The sequence below is a fragment of the Amblyomma mixtum genome, chromosome 5, assembly GCF_055824585.1.
Source record: "Amblyomma mixtum isolate Tamu chromosome 5, ASM5582458v1, whole genome shotgun sequence".
NCBI classification, from domain to species: Eukaryota; Metazoa; Arthropoda; class Arachnida; order Ixodida; family Ixodidae; genus Amblyomma; species Amblyomma mixtum.
The window spans coordinates 64,764,111-64,780,473 of record NC_143016.1 but is presented as its reverse complement, the minus strand read 5'-3'; the positions used below and the strand labels follow the sequence as shown (position 1 = coordinate 64,780,473).

Below are 16,363 nucleotides of genomic sequence, written 5' to 3'. Positions count from 1 at the left end.
AAACAGCAGAACAAAACAAGCTCAGGCATGCCATCAAACAAGAGCAATTTAGAATAAACAATTTACACTAGGGTCACTGACACTGACACTGACACTGACAGCACTGACACTTCCTAGTGTCAGTTTTGTAACAAGGGAACACTGATCATATATATGCAATGTATCAGAAATTTTCCTTAAAAAAAAAAATGTAGCCTACAAAACATCAATGCCCTTAAAAAAAAACTGTAGTCTAGAAAATATCAGATGTAAATTTTTTTTTATCATCCTATATATGCATACTTAGGCTATGAGGCACAGTGGTGACAGTCTTCAACCTACCTCTGACAACAACACATTCTTTATCATGTGTGCAAATCATAGCACACAGGTGTTAGAAGTGGCTGCTGCAGACCATTCCATGCAGTCACCCCTGCAGAAGGGACTGAAGCAGTGTTGAAACATGACTCTCACGAAGAGGATGGCTAGCCTCACATTGGTCCATACTATGTTTTACTTAGCCAGGGAGATCTGAGCCAAAATTGTTTATCTCCGCACATTTCTCTTTATTCTGTAGGTGTTTGCAGCGCACACGACACACGGACGGACAGAAAAGGGAACAAAACACAGCGCTGTGTTTCGTTCCCTTTTCTGTCCATCCGTGTTTTGTGTGCGCTGCAAACACCTACAGCATGAAAAACCAACTAGCCCAAAAAAAGACGAGTCTCTTTATTCTGTTGCCATAATTAAAGCAGCTGCTGTGACCCGACACAGAACTGCAAAGTAAGGACACATCAATACAGCTGAGGCATTAAAATGAGGACTGACATATAACCAAACATCAGTTTGCAGATGCAATGAAGATTTCCGCTGGTTTGATCGATGTTGTTGTGAAAAACTGTCTCAGCTATTAGTAGGTTACAACAAGGTAGACTGCAGATGCTACTGTGCACCCAGTGACAACTAAACAAACTGAGCAATGATGTGCAACCAATGGAAGAGTGAACTAACACCTGAATAAAACTTTCTGGGGAGTTTTAATGGGCAATGAAAGCTTATTTTATTACTATGAGCCTAAAATAAAGCACCACATCATGAAAGCACACAACTAGTACACCTCCAAATAAGTTAAGAAACAAACTTCTGGACAGACTGTAACCTGTCTATCATAATAAGCCCCGAATATTTTTCGGTTATACTGTTCAAGAAAAGACAACTGTAATGAGAGCCTATTATGTGCAGGTTCTAAAAAGCCTAATCAAGAGAAAAATTTCTTTGATATGTGATCACAGTATGTACAGACTAGCTGGATTTTGTAACAGGACAATGCTATATAGTGTGCCAAGCTTTTACCATTGAAGAAACTGTGAAAGAACTTACAGTTGGGATCATAGCTCATCTACCCTAGTGATAACCAGTACAACTGAAACAGTGGTACATCAGAACACAACATTTTGAGCAACTAAAACCCTACTGCAACATTTAGAACAATACAAGTGATAAATGCTTATATAGATGCTTTCTGAGCTCTCCAGGACCCCAAAAAAAAATATTATGTAGTCCGGAAGACCATTCCAGAGCTTCATTGCTCTAGGTAATGCAGAATTAAATGACTGAGTGTTTCCATATATGTGGATGAAGCTGAGATGATTGCATAAGTGCTGTGAAGAGCGGGGAGGTAATTTCAGAGGCAGAAACGTAGGGCAGGTGCAAACATATTTATGAAATAAACACAGAAGTGAATGTGAATGACAAATTTCAAGTATCTGTATATCTTTAAAGTTTTTAAGCAGAGAGACACTGGCGGGGGGCTATAATAGCTAAAAATGTACTGGACAGCTCTGTTTTAAATGAGAGAAAGTTACGAAGCCAAGATAATGAGAGAGAATCAAGACAAAAGGCAAATAATTTAGTAAACAGCCGGCCATGTGTAACTCTGTCAGATGCTTTCGAGAAATCTAAACAATAAATACAGTCTGTTTGCAGGTTATTATCCGTGTTAAAACCCAAGTCAGTACAAAATTCCAATAACCGGGTGTCACACGAGTAGCCTTTCTTAAAACCATGCTGACCTGAACAGAAGAAGTCATTTAATTCCAGGTGGTTGTAAATGTGAGAAGCGATGTATGTTCAAGTCATTCACAGCACATGCATGCTAACGAAATAGGACGATAGTTATGTTTTCGTTACTCGTTGTGAATACAGGAATAACCTTGGCTATTTTCCAATCAGTAGGCAGTTCTCCAGATGATAATGATTGCTGAAATACATGGCACAAAATCTGGCTGAAAATTGAAATGGTGTTTTTAAGAATCTTCGAGTTTATGTTGTCCACTCTGGCAAATAAGGACAACTCAGGGTTTTAATTAGTGATGCAATACCCTCAGCAGTAATGCTGATGGGCTGCATGAATGGTTAGTCAGAATCGAAAACAACTGGCATACTGGAATGATCGACCTTTGTAAACAATGCTGCAAAAATCTATTTGAATGCTGTTGGACATTCAGTGTCAGCTAGTGGCAAGCCATCAATATTGTGTAGTTGTATAAGGTCTTGGTTATTTTCCGGCGATATAGTTTGCCAAAACTACTTAGGATTAGTCTGAAATTGTGACGGGAGATCACGAGTAAAGTATTTGCTTTTGGCAGCGGTAATAGTGGAACAGTATGTTCTCAGACACTGTTTATACCTATCCAACAGCTTACACTGATAACTTTATACCTATAACTACAAGTTGTTGAATACTGAATGAATTGCACTGTTTCTGTAGCAAACCAATGCAGAAGCAACAAGTATATTCAAACACATTTCCCTCCTCTTGCCGCTGTGTAACGGCACATTACTTTGCAGTACCATTGTGCTGATGGCTGAAAAACTCTTAAGGACTTTGTATGCAAATCTTGAACAGAATGCTATCTGGGCACACTTACTTTAATTTGCACCTGAATTATGAACTGTAATGTATATTGACTTGAGAACCTCATATCATAATTTGTAAGTTGAGTACAACCACACATAAGCATCAGAAAAAGTTTGGACAACCAACTCTATTTCTTAAATTGCGCATATGTAATATGGCAGAAACCATTCCTTTTTGTGATTAATACACTTGCAGTCACTTCATCCTCACCTGGGCTTTGTAGAAAGCAGCCTGTGCACTGGTCAACTCTGACAGTGTCTCAGCTGCCTCATCCAGACAGCCTGCATTCATAGCTTGCACAGCTCGAAACATCCTGGCCTCATCTTTGAGAGCTCTTGTCTCTTTTGGGCTCATCAATGTCCCATTACTTGAACCACAGAACAGTTGGCGTGTAGGTGTCAGTGGTCTCTTGGGGCTAATAGGTCTCTCCAGCATGGATAGAACAAGCTTCCAGTAGTGTGCTGCATGCTCTTCCAGGGCTTTTGATTCCTCTTCAAGGCCGTCGGCACCTTTGGATAATGACTGCACATGATAAACAATTAGCGTGTTCGAGACACTGAAGTGAAGGTAGCCTCCTTCACCTCATTTAAGCCAATAGTTAAACATGCCTAGTAGCTGCAATTCCATATCACTGCATTATCCTTTAATGCTATGTATCAGAACAAATTTATCATTAGCAAGTGGCATCAGACAATAATTAGCTACCTAGCTAGAAGCCAAATAATTTTAAATTACCTTTTATAGTGTCCTTACCCTGAAATACCACACCCTACTTTTGTCAAAATTAAGTTGATTGCAAGTATAAGTTTCTCTCCACAACAATTACTCGGAATAACCTACAGTTAACAAACATGTCAGAAGGCAGCTTGCCTGTTCAGACTTTGCTCGAGACTGATGTTAGTGTAAATAGCATCAATCTAATCGCAATATATTTATATTCACTACAGTGTTCATTAACAGCTTCAGTCTAAAGTCTTAATGATGTCCTCATGTAACATAGTGTGCATTAATCGCATAAGAAAATGAATATGTTTTATAACGCAAAACCATGACCATGCTTGTTTCCAGAGTGCTGGCTTGCACCAACATACCTTGCTGGCAAACGTCCTAGCCAAGTGGGCAACTAAAGCAAGGTCCATGCCATGGTTTCCTATTCCACGAATCACTTCAAGCCCTCTCTGCAGTATATGCCTCAGGTCACCCGTCCTATTCCTGTGCAAAAGCAATGACACAGTAAGCCAGCAATCACAATGAGCCATATATCTAAGAGGACATAGAGCAAGCTGCAAGTAATTGCAAGGCTTGTTGCTGTACCTAGCAAATCATTTGGTTTGCAATAGTACAAAGAGAGCTGTTTTGCGAAGAATTTATCAACAGTGGGAGTGATGTGCACCGGTCATGTTCTAAAATGTCTTGCTAATTTGTGACACAAGAGCACCGATTGCCCATCATTTGTTCTGATGAAATGTGAACTGAAACAGAAGACACACTCAGTAAAAACTAAAATTTGCTACACTTAAACAAGGAAAAGTCTCTCACTGCACTGGCTCAAAGGCTGGTGCATTCTGCTATTAAGCACGAAGTCGTATGGCTTTTTAATTGAACCTGGCCGCAGCAGTCAACTTTCAATGATGGCAAGATGCAAAAAAGTTATTTACCAAGATTTCAGTGCTCGCCAAAATCAATCTGCTAATATCTAGCATTGTGTACTTCATATTTATAAACCATGAGTGACTTTGGTAGATAAAAATATGTTACGAAAATGGAAGCTGTGCCGATCACACTGATATCCAAATCAACTATCTGTGATAAAACATCCTTTTAAGTTGCTGTTAGAAACCTGATTTTTGCTTTTGGATGTTGGTGCGATATAAAGAAAAGATTGTTATGATCTGGGTGTTATCCACTCGGTCAGAAAACGCTACATTGACGATAGTGCTCCTTCATGAAATTGTATGCACTGAAAGCAAAAAACTGCTTTTTGGTGTATCCCAAAAATGTATTGAATACTTAGCATTTATAGGGCCTTTATCAGCCCTATCTGTTAGAGAGGTTATACTATGGCAATTATAGGACATGAGAGACGTATGGCACCCTTTCCGCTTTGCAGCAGAGTGCATATGTGCATATGTGAAGACAAAAGAAATGATAACAAAACAAAAACTGTTATGCGCTATACTTCTAGGAAACCTTAGTAACTGTTTTATTTATTATTATTGTACCAGTTTGGCCGTTACAGAAAAAAATAGTAAAAATATTTAAAAAGCCACATATATGCAGGAAGCCATTTATCAGCATATATTATATTTATCAGCAAAAAAAGAGAAATCTCTTGTATGATTTTTTAAGTCTAGAGGGTCTCTAATATTGACAACAAAGAGAAAAAGTTGAAATCTAGGCCCTGGCAGTTGCTGGGCAAAGACAGGAAAAGCGACCATTGATTTCTGCATAGCGTATTCAGTTATTCAACAGGTACTTCAACGTCTTTCCTGAGATATAAACATCCGTGTTCAGCTAGCTTACCAAGTATGAGAAGGAGCACTTTTCAGCTGCTGTCTAACTAAATGACATTTTGGCTTTTCAAATGCCACCAAAGAAAAGGAAACTGAGTGCTGTCTATAAAGACTGTCTATGAAACTCAGTTAAACCTTTTGATCATGTGATAACATGGTATATGGCCTATTAATGAGTGAAAATGTGATTGTATTTTAGCAGTTTTAAACATTTTTGACACTGAACTTCAGTGAACTGCCATTTTTGCTCAATTTTTGTGCCTTGCCTACGCCACAGCTGAACTCTTTACAGAGCCAAAACAATTCTGTACAGGTGTGCATGGCTTCACCATTTAGCTACAATTTTTATGATGCTGCTTCATGAGCTCAAGCTGTATTTGCGTGCATATGTACATATGATTAGTAAAGGTTGTCGATTATGGCGTATAATAGACAGGGCAGCAATCTTTTGTGTGAATCTGGAGCATATGCATGACTGACGAGCCCATACACATGACACTTCTCACTGCTGCGTATGACAGTGAAAACTGTCACTGACTGAATTGATATAGCGGGTATATCAACTGTCACCTTTCCAGCTGACTTCTTCAATATTGTGCATAGGGCCGCACTAGAGTATGAAAAATAATAAGCCCTCATGACTCCAACAGGGCGACTGTTCTTAGATAATTTAACTTCCATTAACAGCTCAACAGTAGTTGGTGAACAGCTCAAATGCCGTTTACATCATCATCATCATCATCAGCCTCACTACGCCCACTGCAGGGCAAAGGCCTCTCCCATGTCTCTCCAATTAACCCTGCGCTTTGCCAGCTGCAGCCACCATATCCCCACAAACTTCTTAATCTCATCTGCCCACCTAACTTTCTGCCACCCCCTGCTACATTTGCCTTCTCTTGGAATCCACTCTGTTACCCTTGAGGACCAGCGGTAATCTTGCTTTCACATTACATGCCCTGCTCGAACCCATTTGTTTATCAACTAGGATGTCATTAACCCACGTTTGATCCCTCACCCACTCACTTCGCCCGCTTCCGATCTCTTAACATTACACCTATCATTTTTCTTTCCATTGCTCAATGCGTTGCCCTTAATTTAAGCTGATCCCTCTTCGTAAGCCTCCAAGTTTCTGCCCCATAGGTGAGTACCAATAAGATACAGCTGTTGTATACTTTTCTCTTTGAGTTTACATCAACTGCAGTTCAACTGAACTGCTGTTGAAAATGCCCATCTAAAGAATATTATTAATCTATTTAAGAAATGTAGAAAAATAAAGCCTCACGCCAAATTAATGTAAATTGAAAAAAGTTAACCCGACCTCTGAAATTAATATACATCACTCAAATAAATGTGTGGCCAGGGAATGTACACTGTCAACCTGAAAGTCATTGCTGTTTGAGAAAAATAGATGCACTGAATATTGATCATACTACAACAGGCTTCTGGTCCATGACCATGTCCATGAACTAAGAGTGAATCTTGCCTCAATTCCTACAAAATCCACAGTGACCATACCTGAACAATGATTAAAATTAAAAAAAGTTCTATAAAAAAATTGTCAAATGCTCTAGACCAATAAAACTTACATACGCATAGACAACACTGGCCTTACTATGTACAGCACAGTGCTGAAGAAGTTGTAGATACAAGTAAGCATTCGCAGGGAACAGAGAATAGTGTTCTCAATTGTAAGGATTTCCCTCGGTTTCTTTTCACTTTGTTTATCCTGCAGTGAAACAGGAGACATTCAGGCATTGCTGCAACTTCGTTCACCAGTTTCTTTAACCCTATGTGTGTAACTGCAGGTAAGTATACTGTTCAAAGAAAGTATCGTGCTTCATGATTAGTTGAGAAGCCCAGTGCAATGGGGTCACTTCTAGCACAACATTGCACATGCAAAAAATACTCAAGGGTGCTCCTGACCAAGACAGCTGCATGGCTTGCCTGCCCACTCCAGTGCTGCCAGTACAATTTGCCCCCTCACCTGGCAGTGTTTGTGTGCAGGTGGTAGGCTGAACTCCACCAGTTAGCCTGGAGCTCTGTGCACAGCTGTAGGCCTGCCTGTGGAGGAAGAGACAAGGGACCCTTGGAAAGACGGAGCGATCCCCGTTCCAGTGACCGATCTGCACAAAAGCATGTTGCCTCCAAAAATGCCAGCGAGTCCATCTGGCTTAGTGTCTCCGGTTCCGCTGAGTTGAATGTGTGTGCCTTCAGTGGCAGTTGTTCAAACACTTGCACCTGTGAAATGCAAAAAGGAAGATGTGGGTGACCACTGTGACAAAGATTCTTGCCGTGAAGCACACCTCACCTCAAAGCAATGCTCGCTGGTCACAAGTTTCTTGTCCTGCAGAGTTCTCCAGTGCAGTACCAGCCAAACAAGGTGGTTAAGTGATCCGGGATACAGATGTTGTGACTCTGCGCAAGGATTCATTACACTTTTGCTGCGTACTGAGCTTTAAGTAGGGTCCGTAAGGAAGACAAGAAATGAAAACAGCCACGAGAAAAGAAGAACTAACTAAAAGATGTGAGCAATAAGGCTTGCATTCCAAGTAAATCAGAAAGTTGGGCCAGTTGGAGACTCACTTTTAGGAGCATTGCAGTGACATAATGTCTGGAGACATAGAATTGTCCTGTTTGTTTCTTCTATGTCTCCATCCTTTATGCTGGTGTAATGCTCCAAAAGCTGAAATCAAGCAGTGTTACATAATAGCAAAAGCTTATGTTTCAAGTGACTCATTGTAAGCTGAAAAATCCACAAAGTAACACTGCATGGCTTGATATGACTTTAATTTCACTACATTAATACTTCACATTATGCCATCATCTTGACTTTTCTTGTAAAAAAAGAATAAGAATACACCTTCAAAGAACATAACAAAAGATATCCGGTCACTATTAATGACCTCCTAGATTCACACCCAGTGACCATCGAAACTGGCCAACATGGGCTTCACGGACTCCCCCATAATGCATGTCCTAGCATCATCGGTGCCACTGGCCAAGTGCTGGAAAGGATCAGTGACGTCGATGATGCTAGGACATGTTTAAGCATGTTTAAGCTAAGCGTGTTCAAAATTTTTACACAGTGGTGATATGCATGTAATCCCTACATGGGCTATCAGTGGCACCTCTTATGTTTTCTTGCGTTTCGAAATTTTCGTGCCTTTGTACCATCTGAAGTACCAAGTTTCCCATTCCGTTATGTCTTAATGATACAGTACCACCCTAAACGATGTTCTAAGAGCATCGCTAAGCTTTTTTACCATGTTTCTTTTCTAGTCTGGAAACTACTTTCAGGCACAAGCCATATCTAGCAGAAAAACAGATGTTTAAAACTTCCAAGGCCTCAGCACAGCAGAGGATGGCATGAGGACTGATAATACTGGATAGCTCCAGCTGCAGCTGCAGTGGCTTCAGAGCAGCAATGGATGCACTTATATTCCTTCCATTTCAAAAGAAGCTGTCAACATCTTCAGGTACAAAATCAATGGAAAATGGTTTCAGCGTCTCTCAATATTGGAAGCCTGAACAACATTGCATTTGCAGTTTGTGATAATGTTTCAATATCCTGAATAACCTGCAGAGGAGGTGAATTGCTATCATATTGTCCCATCTTGATAGTAACTCTCAGTGAATGGGTAAACCTGTGAAACCATTATTTGTGATTTTTTAGGTTTATGGGGTTTAACGTCTCAAAGCGACTCAGGCTATGAGAGAGGCTATTTTTTAATATCCAAAAGCTTTGTATGTTATGAGCGCAATGGCTTTATAGCACTCAGGCACATGCAGTTGAAAGTGGCATTGCTGAATGAGTTGCGCCACAGTGCTTGCAGCTACACTCAGATAGCATCACATCCAACATCATAAATGGTGCATCAGTGTTAGCCTGTCATTCTGTTTGGAAAGCTGCAGCAGTTAGTGAGACAAAGCTCATTTTAACATTAGAGCATTCATGATAAGCAAATTACACGTACCTAATGCTCCTTATCACAAAAATAAAGTGCCTGTTGAAGTGTTCTCCGGTCGGAGTCAGAAGTAAAAAATGCTTATTAGAGCAGAAGCATACAAGCAGGGTAAACAGTAACGTGATAAAGAGGAGAAGGAGTAAAGAGAGTTTAGTCCGGAGCGGCATTACCACAATACACAACACCCTTCCCCATTTGCTTGATGTAGCCTCAGAGGTCAGAGGGAAACCTCTTCTCTCGGGCAAACTGCCAAAGAATGCCCTCGTAGCCTGCTCCCAGGATGGACTGCAGTGCATGGTGGAGCGTTCCTAGATTCTTGGCAGATTGTACATGCATGGACGGTGTTTTCCAGATCACTGTTGATTTTTGGCCACCGTACACAACCTAATGCAAGTCCCCTTGTATTCGTAGTGTGCAAGCAGCAGATTCCAACAAAGCATCCTTGGGGAGAGCACGCTAGGCATCAGGCGGCTGTGATGCAGCAGACCTAGCAGCAGTTTGTGGTCAGTGTAGACTTTGAAATGTTTCCCATACAGAAACTGAAGAACTTCTTGACACTGGAGAAGACAGCCAGAGCCCCTCGGTCTGCCTGAGAGTAGTTACATTCTGTTGAATTCAGAGTATTGGAACCAAGAGCAATAGGTGATTATTGTCCAGGTGTGTCTTCGTGACTTAGAACAAATGCTATGCCATAGTTAAACACATCACAGGCAAGCATGAGCGGCTTGTGCATGTCATAGTGCACTAAGACGTTGCACATCTGTATAAGTTCCTTGGCACGTTTGAAAGCATCATCTTCTTGGCGCCATCTCCATGGTTAGTCCTTCGCAAGCAAGTGGTACAGAGGCTCAAGGGTGTGAGCACCACCACACAGGAACATGCTATATATGTTCAGCAGTCCAAGGAAAGACTGGAACTGCTGCTTGCTCTTAAGACTTGGAGCTTCATGCATGGTTTGACCTTTTTTTTGGTCGGATGAATACCGGCGGCATCAGTGCAGTATCCAAGGAAGGCTACTTCCAGCAAGCCGAAGGTGCATTTCGGCTCAGATGAATGTTGTCATCTCCTATGCACTTTAACAAAGCTCACAGGCGTTTGTTATGCTGATAGGCATCCTGAGTTCCTACTATGATGTTGTCGAGGTATTCGTGAACTTCAGGCAGTGCGACGAGGAGCTCTTCCATGTAGCATTGAAATATGGCTATGGCGGATGGCACTCTGAATGGCAGGCGATCAACTCTGAACAGTCCTCAATGTGTAATGACTGTCAGATCGGCTGTGTCACTGTCTACAGGAAACTGCAGATAGGCTCAACTGAGGTCTAGCTTTGCGAAGACAGTGCATACATCAAGGTTTGCAAAAAATTGCTAGGGGTTTAACGTAGTTAAACCGAGTAGATTTGCGGAAGCAGGTGTTCATTCTTCAGTTCAAGAGGACACTTAAGCTTCGCCTTAAGAGTATGCCGAGATAGCTGTAGTGGGTTAATGCCCATAAATGCAGAATTGCTCATTCCCTACTTAAAATTCACAGATGGCGGTGTCCTCATACCACTACCATCACAGTGGTGCAGCGGTTAAATGATGCACCGCTGCACTGGCAGGTGGCTGTTTCTATCACAGCCAACGGTAGAGAATGTGCGACTCATGTTGCTCTTCCTGAGCACCCTCTCAAAAAAAATCTGCTTCCCCAATGTGTGGTGGTTTGAGGTTGGAACTGGCTCAACTCGAGTAGAAACCACTCCTCTGCAGCTTGGACGAAGGAGTTGTCTCTGAGACACGACTGGCAGCATATTTATCACAGCGCTTCTTGAGTCATGTGGCATGCTCTTCTGCCATCTCTTGAGCGCGTTGTCTCCTCCTCGCTTCGTTCTGTCGTTGTTGCCTCTCTTTCGCGCCCTCCATAATGACAAGATTGCAGAGTCAGCAACCACCACTGACGCTGTCGCTCTTTGGATGTTGCTACCTTCCTGGCCGGCACGACGCCATCATGAGCTGTGAAACACAGCACCTGTGCGAGGGTGGTGGCCTCTAGGTGTGTAAGCGACAGGCGGCAACAGCGCAGCACCATCTGTTGGAGCACAGCTGAAACGGTTGCTAGGCAACGGCGACTCAAGTTCGTTTGGTAGCCGCACTGCCGCGAGCATACGCGACAAGCCGAGCCGGGCTCCAGTAGTGTTGCTTTCGCAACAAAAGCTGGTTGGGGGCTGGAAGCAGATACGTTTCCAAATTGACTGCTTGGTTAACAGTGCTTTTATAGTTGCCACACAGCCTGATCTTGCCATTTTTCTTGACAACGCAGACTACAGAGGCAGCCCATTGTGAGGATCATATGGGCTGGTAGACAATTTCTCAAACAAGGACGTTGATGGCTTCATCTACTTTAGGCAGTACAGCCACTGAATTAAATTTGATGTGCCTTCAAAAGATAGAAGTGATTTCTAACTTGAGCTCGACGCGAACGAATGGTCCCTTGCCCTTCCTAGTCCTTCAGCAAAGACTTCTGGGTATTCAGAGACAGCGCTCGACAAGTATAGCGGCACTTCAATTCGAGGTGCATAGTTTATACTGCAGAGCGATATTCCTAATGTAGGAGACTAGTCTCTTCCTGGCAGGCTGGTGCCATTTATGCCATTTACATGAACAACAAGAAGATGAATGCAGCTGCTCTTTGTTCTGCATGAAACAATGACTTCCAATGATCCCGCAATGTCTAAATGTTCCTATGTATAGGACCACAAATGTGGAGAACATGGCCTTAGGTCTTGCCTTGACAGCCGAAGTTCCTCCATCCATCGTACTCTCACTGATGATGCTGCAGGTAGCCCCGGAGTCGACTTCCATGGTTAGTGGCCTGCTGTTTATCTGAACACTCAGACTGACTGTTGGATGTGACGCTCTTGGTTAAAGCACAATCCTTTGTTGTGCAGTCTTGCTTTTCATGATGAAAACTGGCTGATGTAGTGGAGTTTACATCCTGAACAGAATCAGCCGACTGCAAAACTTTATGATTGCGTCTACAAGAATGCGACTGTTTATGAGAAAAGCCCTTTCAATGCTGATCAGGCTTCTCTTTTGCTACCTTTTTTTGGCACGTCTTCTCAAGGTGTCCTTTAATTGTTACCACAGTAGTGACAGATGGTGGAATGATAGAAGTATGTGCCTCATGCTAACTGGTGCAATGCCAACACTGTTGACTTGGAGAATGATTGGCTCACTTGGCTTCCTGGCACTGGGGGTTCCTTTGTATTTGATGTATTTCAGGAGGCGAACTGGATTTTGAGTGGTGATGCTCTTGGGTTTGTTTTGGTTTATTGGGGTTTAACGTCCCAAAGCAACTCAGGCTATGAGAGACACCGTAGTGAAGGACTCCGGATTTCGACCATCTGAGGTTCTTTAACGTGCACTGACATCGCACAGTACATGGGCCTCTAGAATTTCGCCTTCATCGAAATTCGGCCGCCGTGGCTGGGATCGAACCCGCGTTTTTCAGGTCAGCATCCGAGTGCCGTATCCACTGAGCCACCGTGGCGGGGCTGGCGATGCTCTTTGGTCTTGGTGGCTGCTTCTTCCGCCGCACATGCCAGTAGGATGGCCTTGGACAGCTTGAGATCCGGTTCAGCCAGGAGATGTCTTTGGATAGGTTCTTCATGTAGGCCATAGACTAGGTGGTCAGAGAAGATGATCCAGCCAATCCCCAAACTCACAGTGGTGGCCCAAATGTCAGAGAGAGACGAGGTAGTCTGAAACCGATTCATCAGGCTGCTGGTACCGCTTGTTGAAATGAAAGCATTCCATGAAAGTTTTGCCATATGGGCGGTCAGTATTGACTGAACTTGTGTGTGTGGATTGCAGGGATCCCATTCTTCACTGCCAGTAAAATATTCTCCGGTCGAAGTCAGTGGTATAACTGTTTATTAGAACAAAAGCACACAAGCAAGGTAGACAGTCACATGATAAAGAGGAGAGAGAGTAAAGAGAGTTCAGTGTGGAGCTGAAGTGCCATGATACACAACACCTGTGCTGTGCATGCATCTGACAGCATGTGCCTAGTGTGCATTTCCTCTTGCAGCAGTGCAAATGATGCACCAGTTCTGTGTTTCACTCAACGGCCATGCGCTGGTCATCTGCTGAGTTTATGCCTGACGTTTACATGCAGGAGGTCACATGAAAAATTTGTCTCTCTAATAATGTCTGAAGCAAGTTTTCATACATCAGCATGAAAACTTTGTTGATATACCTGCAGCAGGAAACTACTTCACTAATTCACAGAAGAGATATACCGTAAAAACCCGCGTATAATACGAACCCGAATATAATACGGGGCTAAGATTTAGAGACGCGAAATGGGAAAAAAAGTTTCACCCGCGTATAATACGATGAAACACAAGCTCATAGAAGACATTTATTCAAATCGCATCCCGCACTTCACTTCAATTACTTTGTTCTTCAGTAGCGCTTTCTTCGAACATTTCTTTGTCCGACAAATCATCCCAAATGTACTCATCTTCCGTGCCATCGAGGGCGTTCGAGATGCTGCACTTCTTAAGCCCGCTTCAGCCGCCCGGTTGGCGTCACTGCAGGCTCACCTGAGTGCATCCACTCTGCGTAGCACCGCCTGACTGCGTCCTTGAACGGTTTGTTTACACAACCATCAAACGGCCGCGAAAGCTTTGTCGCATTCCGCTGCACACGAAAAGGGCTTCTTTCTGTTGTGGCCATCCACGAATGCTTACTTCGACGACACCAAACTGCCTCCCGGCCGCACCGTTGCCGATGTTCTCCGCAGCCAAAATCGCTTGAAAGTAGCCGAGTACTGTTTTCGAGACCGTGACATCGTGCTCTCTAAAACAATATCCACTTCACGAAGCGTGCCTTACATGCTAGCACGTGTGTTGTCAACAGGCGCACGGCACACCGCGACCCCCCAGCGCACCCAACGGATCAACAAAGAAACGACGTCGTGACGTCATTTGTCGAGAGTAACGAAGCCAAGCCGTAGCCACGCGCCAATAGCGAAGCGAAGCCATAGCCACGCCGCAAAAACGAAACCAAAACATCGAGCAACTTCGAAAATTTTTGTTCGGATCCGCAAATAGTACGAGGTGGAAATTTAGGACGCTAATTATGGGAAAAAAACCTCGTATTATACGCGGGTTTTTACGGTATGTGGTTTTTATTTAAACTGCTATTAGGAAAAAGAGAACTGTGCATGTAGCACCGTAAATTTCACTAAATCCTGATTTAACTGCACAGAGAGCTATTCAGTATATCAATTAAGATTTGGCAAGACCATGTTTGGCTGTATTGATATTTTCACATTTAAGCGATTAGTTTAATTGAATTGGTACACAAGCGAACATGAGCTCAACTGTGCTTGGGCTGACATGAAATGGCGTGAAACAGTCCAATCTTGAAACAGCATTTTTCTAGGCTAGGTGCTTTTAAATTCACAAAGTTATTTTCCAGAAAGTAGTAAACACATTTTCATAAGTGTAGTTGCACTTCGATCATATGAATAAAGGATGTTGTGCCATTTTTGTTCACACTCTGCACTGCGGTTTTTACAGCCACACTGAGAGCAGCCAAGCTGGAGTCATAGATTTTAAAATGGTCTTGCTGAACACACCACAAAAAGTTTATGACATAACAGCTAGAGTTTGTTACTTACCTTGATCATGTCTAAGAAGGTCTTCACAGGTGGGAAACTCAAAGGCACACATGTCAAGAGCTGGGTCTTGGAGCAGCCATGATGCACTGGCTTCACTATCAAAAAGGCCCCAGTGAATTTTCTTTCGAACCTGACAAGAAATCCCGCCAGCAAAAATAATTTATTCTTTTTGCATTGAAAATGAGAAACGTGCAAAAGTCGGCGCCAAAGGAAAGTGCCTGAAACATATGTATCTGTTGCTTTTGATGACCGTGTCTTTGCACATGATGGATATGGCCTGTGATGCTGCCCACTGTTTTGACAGGGAATACGAATTCATTCATAAAAAAAAAAAACAGTGTAAACAGATTATATGCCAAGCAGTTTGGCAGCCATATCTTTTGTGGTTGCATCCAACAGGGGTGCTATATTAAACATGATGCATGGTGTACAGTATGACGGCACCAGCTAGCAACAGATATCGTCAGTTGTGTCTTTGTCAAGTGTCAGGTCAGCAGCCAAACATCTCTGAAATGGCATATCCCTGAATCACTTACACATTGCATTGTACCACCATTACACCGGAATGTACGACCAACTAGCCCAGCAACAAACGCTAGTAAAAAAAAGACAATTATGTTCCCAACCAAGGTTACTGAAATTTATGGCAATGAAAGTATGCTTCGAGTTGTGCTTGAAAAGTAGAATCAGTATGGAAGGCTATGCTAGAGGGTGATTAATTCCAGCTTTGAAATATCAATTTAGAGTGAGAAGTTACTACAGCCTAAAATGGTGGTATGCGCATTGCTGCAGGTGTTACATACTGATGCAAGTATGTTATGTATGAGGCTGAGATTTCTAGACCTGGTATGCAAAAGTGTCAGCAGTATCTAGACAAAACAGTGAAAATTCATTCAGCCAGCATCAAAATGTGAATCAGCACAAGAAAAACTAAAAGTTGTGACTCACCTCAGGCATGCATATCCTTTGCTTGAGGTTAGAAAGCCACCGATTCATGTCATCAGCTTCACTTTTACAGAGAGTATGTAGCACGTGACCTGAGCAAGAGGAAAGGTAGGTCACCTCAACACACCACCAGCGTGTATGCACGCGTGCCCGCAAGGCAGGCTTGGGAAGACCAGCACTGCCGTGTCCATTGCCATGTGTGGTCAATTGCTAAAAGTGGGAGTGGCGAGGGCACGAATCATGCACCATGTACCTGGCTCTCTCATGCTGGCGGTCACTTTCCTTGACGATATCAGTTGAGCACATGTCTGAATCCAGAACTACCGAACCATTCTTTCCTTCCTCCATGGGTTTGCCACTAGTCACCCGGTTTG

The 16,363-nt window shown here is 42.8% G+C and overlaps 1 protein-coding gene across 4 annotated transcripts in view; it reads right to left on the bottom strand.

Annotated features, from left to right (window-relative positions):
• The window catches only part of LOC149342459 (RANBP2-like and GRIP domain-containing protein 8), a 101,369-nt gene that overhangs the window by 27,781 nt on the left and 57,225 nt on the right, over positions 1–16,363 (bottom strand). For all 4 annotated transcript variants that reach the window (XM_089544821.1, XM_089544822.1, XM_089544820.1 and 1 more), the window contains exons 12-17: positions 15,993–16,081; positions 15,045–15,174; positions 7,721–7,827; positions 7,397–7,650; positions 3,991–4,111; positions 3,110–3,421 (exon numbers count right to left, since the gene is read on the bottom strand). In XM_089544821.1, the coding sequence (XP_089400947.1) occupies positions 3,110–3,421; positions 3,991–4,111; positions 7,397–7,650; positions 7,721–7,827; positions 15,045–15,174; positions 15,993–16,081 (1,013 nt within the window). The remainder of the gene's footprint in view (positions 1–3,109; positions 3,422–3,990; positions 4,112–7,396; positions 7,651–7,720; positions 7,828–15,044; positions 15,175–15,992; positions 16,082–16,363) is intronic.